The following is a 9,936-nucleotide window of genomic DNA, read 5'->3' as shown; positions in this document are numbered from 1 at the left end:
CTATGTGCTTTGACTTACTTGAACTCCTGTTGTTATTGGAATACAAGACTGCTGACTTATTGTCATAGAAAATCTTAAGTGGTATTTCTATTCCATTTACAATTTGTAGCCCAGTGACAAAGTTTAGCAACCATATTCCATGATTAGATGCCTTATAGCATGCTATAAACTCAGCTGCCATGGTGGAAGAAGCTACGATTGTCTGTTTAGCACTCTTCCATGAGATAGCTCCGCCAACAAGCAAATAGATATAGCATGATCTAGATTTCATGCTATCTTGACATCCTACAAAGTCGAAGTCTGAATACCCAATGATCTTTAACTTATTCGGCCTTCTGTATGTGAGCATGTAATGTTTTGTTCTCTGTAGATACTGCATGACTCATTTTGCTATTTTCCAATGATCCATTCCTGGATTGCTTAAATATCTGCCCAACACTCCAGCTATGTATGCAATATCTGGACGCGTACAAACCTGAGCATACATTAGACTTCTTACTGCTGATGCATAAGGAACCTTTTGCATTTCCTTTTCCTCAAAAGCATTTTTAGGGCATTGTCCAAGACTAAACTTGTCTCCTTTAGCCACAGGGGTATCACTTGGTTCACAATCTTGCATGCCATATCTCTTGAGAACCTTTTTGATATATGCCTTTTGGGATAATCCTAGGATACCTCGAGAGCGATCCAGATGTATCTGGATCCCTAATACAAAAGTTACATCACTAAGATCTTTCATGTCAAACTTTCTTGCTACAAATCTCTTGGTCTCGTGCAACAATCCTATATCGTTGCTGGCAAGCAATATGTCATTAACATATAAAACCAAGAAAATATGCTTACTCCCATTGAATTTGTGGTATATACAATCATCAACCAAATTTATCTCAAAACCAAATGATACAACGACTTGGTGAAATTTGTAATACCATTGACGAGATGCCTGCTTAAGCCCATAGATGGATTTCTTTAATTTGCAAACCATTAACTTTGCATCACCTAATACATAGTTTTCTGGTTGCACCATATAAATTGTCTCATCAATGTCTCCATTGAGAAACGCTGTCTTGACATCCATCTGATGTAGCTCAAGATCAAAATATGCCACTAATGCCATTATAATACTAAAAAGAGTCTTTCGATGAAACTGGAGAAAAAGTCTCTTTATAATCGATTCCTTCTTTCTGTGTAAAGCGTTTAGCAACAAGACGTGCCTTGTACCTCTCCACATTGCCCTTTGAATCCCTCTTGGTTTTAAATATCCATTTACAACCAATGGGCTTTATACCTTCAGGCAATGGGACGAGATCCCATACGTCATTATCCTTCATAGACTTAATTTCTTCATTCATGATATCTTTCCACTTTTGAGAATTGGAACTTTCCATGGCTTGATGAAAATTGATTGGATCATTTTCCATCACACCAATGTCAACATCATGTTCTTGGAGAAACACAATATAATCATCCGGAATCACATTTCTCCTTTCTCCAGTGGACCTCCTTAATGGCAATGGTTCTTGAGGCTGTAGAGTTTGCTCTTCTGGAACAACTTCTTAAGGTTGAGTATGAGGATCAATGACATTGTCTTGATCTAGAGTTGCTTCTTGAACAATGTCAGGTATATGAAATTGTTCCTAGTCATTGTCCATGGCAATTAAAGGAATATCGACATATTCCTCTTCAAAGACAAAGTCCTTAAGTCTTTCTCCCCCTGCAAACTCAACATCCTCAAAGAACTAAGCATTACCTGTCTCTAAAATGGAGTTAGTCATGGGATCATAAAATTTGTAACCCTTAGACCTTTCAGAGTATCCAATAAAATAGCAACTGACAGTCCTGGAGTCCAGTTTTCTTTCATTTGTTCTATAAGGTCTTGCCTCAACTGGACATCCCCAAATATGAAGGTGCTTTAGACTAGGCTTTTTACCTATCCAAAGCTCATAAGGGGTCTTTTCAGTTGCCTTAGTTGGTACTCTATTGAGTATATATACTGCGGTTTTTAATGCCTCTCCCCAGAGTGATTTAGGTAAGGTAGAATGACTGATCATACTCCTTACCATAGTGGGCAAACCCGGCATAGTGTACTGTGGGACGATACCGCATTCCTCTAGGCATTTGGCAAATGGACCTAGACATTGTTCACCTGATCCGTCATATCTGCCATAGTATTCACCACCACAGTCAGATTTAATGCTTTTAATCTTTTTGTTGAGTTGATTCTCTACTTCATCTTTATAACTTTTGAACATGTCCAGTGATTGCGATTTCTCATGAATGAGATAAAGGTAGCCATATCGTGAAAAATCGTCTAGGAAGGTTATGAAATATTGTTGACCATTCCAAGAAGCCATAGGGAATGGTCCACAAATATATGTATGTATTAGTTCTAAGACGTTTGATTTCCTGTTGGCACCAAATCTCCTGACATTTGTTTGTTTCCCCTTAATGCAATTCACACACATATCAAAATCTAAAAAATCAAGGGGATCGAGAATACCGTCAGACACAAGTCTCTTAATTCTCTTTTTAGAGATGTGACCTAATCTCTTGTGCCACAACGAAGCTAAATTCTCGCTGGCTAATTTGCGTTTTTTACCCATTACATTAACATGCAAGGATTCATTGAATGAAGCGATTGTATCAAGCAAATATAGATTATCACAACCTAATAAACAATCGGAACCAACCAAATTTGATTTTTAAAAAAGACTAAATTTTCCATTTCCAAATGAATAACAATAACCAAATTTGTCCAATACTGAAATAGAAATCAAATTTCGTCTAAAAGACAGTACAACAAAAGTCTCAATCAAATCTAAAAAATAATCAGTTCTTAACAATAATCTAAAAGTTCCAATTACTTCGACCTCTACCAACTTGCCATCACCAACATAGATGTATCTTTCACCATCATTAGGCTTTTAGTAATTTAGGCAACCCTGCATAAACACACTGATGTGAGTTGTTGCACCAGAATCTATCCACCATGTGTGTCTAGGTACTAAAGCCAAATTAACCTCAGAACAAATAAAGTTAAGAAGCATACCTTTCTTTGTACGCCATGCATGTAGTTGGTACACTGCTTCTTCTTATGACCTGTCGTTCCACAGAAGAAATAACCTTCCTGAATTGGTTACTTATGTTGTTTCTTTTGTGGTACTGTTTTCGTAGCTTCCTTTTTCTTCTTTCTTTTATTGTCTTTCCTTTTGTCCTTTATGGTGGAGGCCAAGTGAGCACTTGGTGTTCTTTCTTGCTTCAATCTATCGTCCTCCTGAACACAGTGTGAGATGAGCTCATTAAGGGACCAAGAGTCCTTTTGATAGTTATAGCTCACTCTTAACTGACTAAACTATCCTGGAAGGGATATCAAAACCAAATGCACTAACAAGTCTTCAGATAAATCCAACTTGAGTGCCTTTAATTTTAAAGCAAGATCAGACATTTCCATAATGTACTCTCTTATATTTCCTTTGCCTGTGTACCTCATAGAGATGAGCTTTGCTAAGATTGTACTAGTTTCAGCCTTTTCATTCTTAGTAAATCTCTTCTCAAGGTCCTCAAGGAAAGCTTTAGTTGTATCCACCTGATCAGACATGGTGCCCCTAAAAGCTTCTGGAATGGCACACTTAATGACCATGAGACTTATGCGATTAGACTTTTCCCACTTTTCCATCTCCCTCTTTTCATTAGAGGTACAATTATCAGTGAGATTAGCAGGTTTGGGAACTCTTAATGCAAGGTCTAGATCCATGACTCCGAGAGTAATCATTACACTTTCCTGCCATGCCTTAAAATTCATGCCATTTAGCATAGGAATGGAGTTGATACTAGCAGCGATATTAGCAGTAGGAGTAAAAACTGAATTAAGAACAAAACAAATAAAACAGACAAACTCACATAAGTACCAATAAAAAAAGGAATAATAAATTCAAATAATGGCAAACCCCATCTCAAGATACCGGGCACTCCATTAATATTTCATCTTTGGACAAAATATTAACTTGTAAGTGATATCTTGATGTAGTAATCAAACACTGATAATAAGATAACATGTCGAACAATAAATCTTCCTTTTGGCCGATTCATTACTCACATGCAAAAACTAAATAATTATCACGTGTTTATTACAACAAGTGCATATGCAATCATGCTAAATATAGATTTTCCTTTGGGCAATCAATATTCACATAAATTACATACACTCAATCATTTATACATTTCAAAATAAATTAATTTATTTCTACAGAGGTCACTTTGGCAACATTTTGGATCAATTAATTCATCTCAATATATATATATACACACACACACACACACCAATATTCATATTTAAATCCCAAGGTTAGGCACTTTATATAAAAACTCAACCTACTGCCTTTTTTTTTTTATATAAAGGAAGGCAACTTAAAAAAAAAAAAATTGCATGTAGTCACAACATTTAGAAGGCCAACCAAATTTATTGTACCTTAAACAAATTCAATTTTTATATATACATGTGTAGTAGCCAAAGCAATAAAGAAACAAATCAAAGCAACAGATGGTTGTTGCAAATCTCGAAAATAACAAATCAATAAAATATATATACATACATGCTGCAATACTGTAAATATCAAAGTCCAAGGCAACACCAAAAATATTGAATTTCATGGCCATTAAAACATAATATATAACTAGTAATAAATATACCAAGGGGAGCCATGAAAACCAAACGCCAAAAAATCAAATCTCAATGAATCAACATGAAGGTGGCTTTGATACCAATTGTTGTAGAAACCCAAATTGTTGTAGAAACCCTAGATTCCATCTAGCCATAATCGATCATGCCAAATCATTAAGAAATTAAATTGGATGCGGAAGCGTACTTGAATCCATGATACTAATAAAATTTTGCAGTCTTGCGGTTCTAGGTCTTCCAAATTGATATGTACGATCAAGAGAGAGAATTCTATCTTTTCTAATGATGGAATGTCAGAAAAGAATCGTGCCTATAATTTAGGGACCATAACCCTTTTATATCTAGATATATTTTCCCTATTTCTAATTTGGCCAATCATAAAATTAGAAACTATATGTAGAGTGTCTACACATTTAAACTCATATTTTATGATATAATTTAGGCCTATCTTAATTTTAACCAAATTAGATCACTTTTATTATTTGGGCCAAGCTTTTATGATGGACATAACATACAATTATTGTTAATCTTAATATATATATATATATATATATATATATATATATATATATATATATATATATATATATATATATATATATATGTCCATAAATTCCAACAAGTCTCTCTCCCTCCATGTGTCTGTGTGTTTTTTTTTTTTTTGCATGAATTGTTTCATGAATTTATGGTTTTATTTGTAGTCCTCAAGTGCTTTACATTTTCAGTTACTTTATCATGGAAATATGCATAATATGCTAATGTAAGTGAAACTACAGTGAAATGACATTTGATCTCTCTTAATTTTGGTGTAACATGTACCATTTTAAATAGTTGAGGGGTTTTTTTAGACCGAACAAAGTTTAGGAGTTTTTTTGACTTTTTGCTAATAGTTGAAGGGTTAAAATGGGCCTTTTGCCTAGATTTAATCACTTACCTAATTTTAATAAATCATTTAGTTATGAAATTCAATATATGATTCGAGATTTGTAATTGTTTCATAATATCAGGTATCTTATCAAGAATATTTAATTAAAAATAGAATATAATAAAAGATAATTATAATTAAATTGATTTAATACATTCATAAATATATATTATTAATAAAAACTAAAGAGAATGAAAAATGATATGACCTAAATAAATTTATAATAATTGTATATAAATATACAACTATTGTATATTTATATATAATTATATTAAAAAAAGTTATATATAAAATTAGTTATGATTTCAATTTTAATATAGCTCTCAATTTAGTTATTGATAAATAATTAAAAGAATCAAATAAGTTTGTTTCAATATAATTTTTATATTTTTTATTTTAATTTTTAATTTAATTTTTCTATTGGATTTAGAAAAATTAGTAAATGCAAACATCGTACTGCTTATGGCAGTCTCATAGGCTAATCGCTAGTGAGGTGGTTTCAATTTAGGTTCTCCTCGTCACCAATAGGGATGTTTACATATAAAGTATCTATGAAAATCACTATATTTGAACACAAATTTTATTAATATTTAAATTAGTTCTAAACCTGATTAATATTTATTCTTAATTATCCAAACCCGTTTTAAATCTGATTATTATTATTCGAAAAATATCTGAACTTATTAAAGTTTGTCTATTTTAATTAAAATCTACATAAAAAATTATTTTTATTAATAATTCATATTTTACAAATTTAATAATTTTATAAAATATTTCAATTTTATTTTATAAAATAAATATATAAAAATTTATAAATATTATTATAGAAAACACATATTTTATATTTAATTAAATATTTATATAAATAGGTTTGAGTAATGAATGCCTAACATGTAAAATATGAATTTGATCCGGATTTTAAGCCCAAACCCATTCCATACCCAATTATATACTACTCAGCTCTGTTCTATTAAGGTTTGATCGAATCGAATATTCATAAAAATTTGACTCGTTGTCATTCCTAGTCATCGAGACAATGTATACTACTCATGAATTTAATATCATATTTATGAAAATGACTGAGCAAGTACTCTTTTCTTCAATTTGCTTAAAAATTAATTTATTTTTATTTTAATTAGAAATTTATAATTGGCTAACTAATTTGAAATAAAAAAATCTCAAATCATGCTAAAATTATCAAAATAAAATGTTATGATCAATTTTTTTTTAAATACAAAGGTTGACATTATTTTAATTATTGAAACAATAAAAATTATAGTTAATTTTCTATACAGGTTAAACAATTTTCCCTGTAAAATTAAGAATATTGTATTATACTCCTAGTACACATAAAAGTAGTATTTCATCTCTCACAAAAAAGTAAGTCATCATTGTAATTTGGAGAGTGAGTCTTATGAAAGATGGTGTATATGCATCATGTGTACCTAATAATCTATAATAAAATTGAATTCCATAGTTAAATCATTAAATAATGATTATTTAATGTGACACATACTTATTTATTTATTTATTTAGCTCTAGTCAGAATTCAAGCACTAAATTTTATAACTGTTAAAAGAAAACTAAATTTTATAACTGTTAAAAAAAAACTAAATTTTATAACTATACAATGTTTATCTACGATGGTTATAAGAACATTAAATTAAGGACTTGACTAGGTATAATAAAATGCTTACAAAAATTGTACAAATGAGATAAAATGTCAACTTTGCCCTTAAACCATTTAGGCTCCATATTTATTCATTTTTCCTCTAAAATCATTTCACTCCAAAATCCAGCTAATCATTGCCTTCCTTTTTTTTTATCAATAAGCTCTCGCTAATGTCCCAACCTATTATATTGCACCAAACCTTCAACTAATCAATAGCTCTCACCAATCTCTCAACCAATAATATCCCACCGAAAATTCAACCAATCATATCTAGCCCTTCAAAAAATTGAGCCAATCATATTTTTTTTTCACATTTTTCCATCCAAATAATATTTTCATCTCTTAGAGTCCATGGTTTAGGGTAGCATGAAAATTATCCATCTTCTTCCATTCTTATATAACATACCCATACCATCCAAGATTTTGTGCTACAGTGAGTGAATCTTATAATATTGATTAAGGATAATGGAGGTTGACAATGAAAGAAGATGTAGAGAGTTGTATGATACACTAGGGCTGATAGCTTGTTTGCTAAAAACTCTCTTAGTGATGAACCTTCCAACAACATTAATGACACACCTTCTTATGGTTATGAGGAAGGCTTAGCCGGAGAATCTCAATTAGGCAGTGATGGCCAACATTCAAATGTTCATGAGGATGAAATTGCTTATAATATGGAGGAAGGTCTAAAAAACTGAGATGCATTTTCCAACCATGGACTATTTGGTTAATTTGTACAAGTATCATGCTAACTTGAAAGGATTTTCAATTGTAATAAGATTTTCTTCTAAAGGCAATGGTTCAGTTCATAAATATATGCTACTTACCTGTGACAAGGGAAGTAAACCACATGGTGGTAAATCAAATAAGCGGGTGAATTGTCTAATGAGAATAAATGCTTTTTTGAAAGACAATAGCTTATGGGTTGTTGGACGAGTCATAACTGACCATATCCATCAATTAGATCCATCTATGTCAAGGTTTATGACTCGTCATAAGGGTTTGTCTAATGTTATGAAAAGATTACTAAAGGCCAATGATATAATTGGAATAAGGCCTTCTAAGAGCATTAGATTGCTAGAAGTACAATTCAGAGGTCCAGAAAAGATGGGATGTTTGCCTAAAGAATGCATGAATTTTATTAATAGTAGGAGAAGGTTAGGACTAGATGATGGAGATGCTGAGTCCATCCAAAAGCTCTTTTACGGGTTACAAGTAATAGAAAGTAGTTTCTTCTATGTGATTAATGTTGATTGGGAATGCAGGCTTACAAATATGTTATGGATTCATTTGCGAGGTAGATCTACATTTGAGGAATTCCTTGATGTTATATGCTTTAACACAACTTACCTTATGAACCAAAATCGAATGCCTTTTACAACATTCTTTGGTGCTAGTCACCATGGCCAATCTATTATGTTAGCTTGTGCCCTATTGCCCATGAGGATGTAGAGACTTTCAAGTGGGTTTTCTCAACCTGGCTCTCAATAATGGGAGACATTCATCTCCATGCAATTCTCACTGATCAATGCGTAAGCATCAAGGCTACTATTAGGGAAGTTATGCCTGAAACAAGACATAGATCCTGCTTATGGCATATACTTAGCAAATTATCAGAGAAGTTTAAGGGTGTAGAAGATTTTACAAAAGCAACTAATGAGTTTAAGGCTTTAATATTTAACAGTTTGACGATTAAGATGTTTGAAACAAATTGGAATGATTTCTTGACCAAGCATAGACTGGAAAATAATGAATGGTTGATAAAGCTTTATTTTGAAAGGGAGAATTGGGAACTCCTTTATCTCAAATGCATGTTCTTTGCTGGAATGATCTCTACACAAAGAGTGAGGGCATTCGTGCTTACTTTGATGGTTACATTAACTCAGGAAGCACGTTGATGCAATTCGTCAAACAATATGAGATGGCCATACATAGGATGAATGAAAAGGGAGTTACTTTTAGAGTTCATATTGAAAAACAGGGTTGTTAACTACATATCTCAGTTTGGATGGGAAACATAGTTTGAACACGCCTTCACTCATGAAATGATAGTTTCAACATGCCTTCACTCATGAAATTTTCAAGTTGGTTCAAGAGCAGATTAAGCTCCTATGGTATTGCGATATGAATCCTCAAAATGAGGATGAAGAAAGCAATGAGCATGGGATGGAGGGATACAATATACGGGAGAGGTGCATAATCAATGATTGGCACCACAAGGAGTTTGTCTACAAAGTTGAGCATAGGGAAAATGGGCAATATTTCAACTATAATTGCAAAAGATTTGATTCAAGCGGAATACTTTGCTACCACATCTTGAAAGTGATAGTTACAAAATGCATTAAGGAAATAAATGAATGATATTTATTTAGGAGGTGGAGAAAAGATGTGCACCGTCCATATATTAAAAGGTATTTTGCTGGAGGCTATCCAATGATGACAGAGAAATACAAAAGATACCATGAACTTGAGGAAGATTTTGCGCAAGTAACTGACATTGTTATTGGCAACATGCAAAAGATGGAGTATGTCAAGAGGCAACTTCAAGTTTTGCAATTGAATTTATCAAAATGGAATGATGGATTGTTAGCTTTTGCAACAGGCTAAGAAAATGCTGGTATTGCAAATTTGGACAACTCAGTTGCTATTTTGAATCCAAAT

The 9,936-nt window shown here is 32.3% G+C and overlaps 2 protein-coding genes across 2 annotated transcripts; one reads left to right on the top strand and one right to left on the bottom strand.

Moving 5' to 3' along the window:
• Positions 1 to 3,352: 3,352 nt before the first annotated feature.
• Positions 3,353 to 4,656, bottom strand: LOC131169380 (uncharacterized). The gene is made up of 2 exons (XM_058128600.1): positions 4,593 to 4,656; positions 3,353 to 3,861 (listed from the first exon to the last, which is right to left on the bottom strand). The coding sequence occupies exons 1-2, from the start codon at positions 4,654 to 4,656 to the stop codon at positions 3,353 to 3,355; spliced, it is 573 nt and encodes a 190-aa protein (XP_057984583.1).
• A 3,333-nt stretch (positions 4,657 to 7,989) lies between these two features.
• Positions 7,990 to 9,173, top strand: LOC131169379 (protein FAR1-RELATED SEQUENCE 5-like). The gene is made up of 3 exons (XM_058128599.1): positions 7,990 to 8,490; positions 8,541 to 8,572; positions 8,699 to 9,173. Exons 1-3 carry the CDS (start codon positions 7,990 to 7,992, stop codon positions 9,171 to 9,173), a joined length of 1,008 nt encoding a protein of 335 aa, XP_057984582.1.
• Positions 9,174 to 9,936: the final 763 nt, after the last annotated feature.

Source organism: Hevea brasiliensis, chromosome 10 (assembly GCF_030052815.1).
Source record: "Hevea brasiliensis isolate MT/VB/25A 57/8 chromosome 10, ASM3005281v1, whole genome shotgun sequence".
NCBI classification, from domain to species: Eukaryota; Viridiplantae; Streptophyta; class Magnoliopsida; order Malpighiales; family Euphorbiaceae; genus Hevea; species Hevea brasiliensis.
Note: the sequence above shows the minus strand (reverse complement) of the source record. Positions and strands in the feature narration are given on the sequence as shown.

Excerpts from the sequence above, each read along its gene's own strand:
- LOC131169379 (XM_058128599.1), top strand. The coding sequence starts at position 7,990 with ATGGACTATTTGGTTAATTTGTACAAGTATCATGCTAACTTGAAAGGA. Across the intron at positions 8,491-8,540 it reads AGCTCTTTTACGGGTTACAA|GCTTACAAATATGTTATGGA; the intron begins GTAATAGAAAGT and ends TTGGGAATGCAG. Across the intron at positions 8,573-8,698 it reads GTTATGGATTCATTTGCGAG|CTTGTGCCCTATTGCCCATG; the intron begins GTAGATCTACAT and ends CTATTATGTTAG.
- LOC131169380 (XM_058128600.1), bottom strand. The coding sequence starts at position 4,656 with ATGGCCATGAAATTCAATATTTTTGGTGTTGCCTTGGACTTTGATATT. Across the intron at positions 3,862-4,592 it reads TATTTACAGTATTGCAGCAT|TTTTTACTCCTACTGCTAAT; the intron begins GTATGTATATAT and ends TTCTTAATTCAG.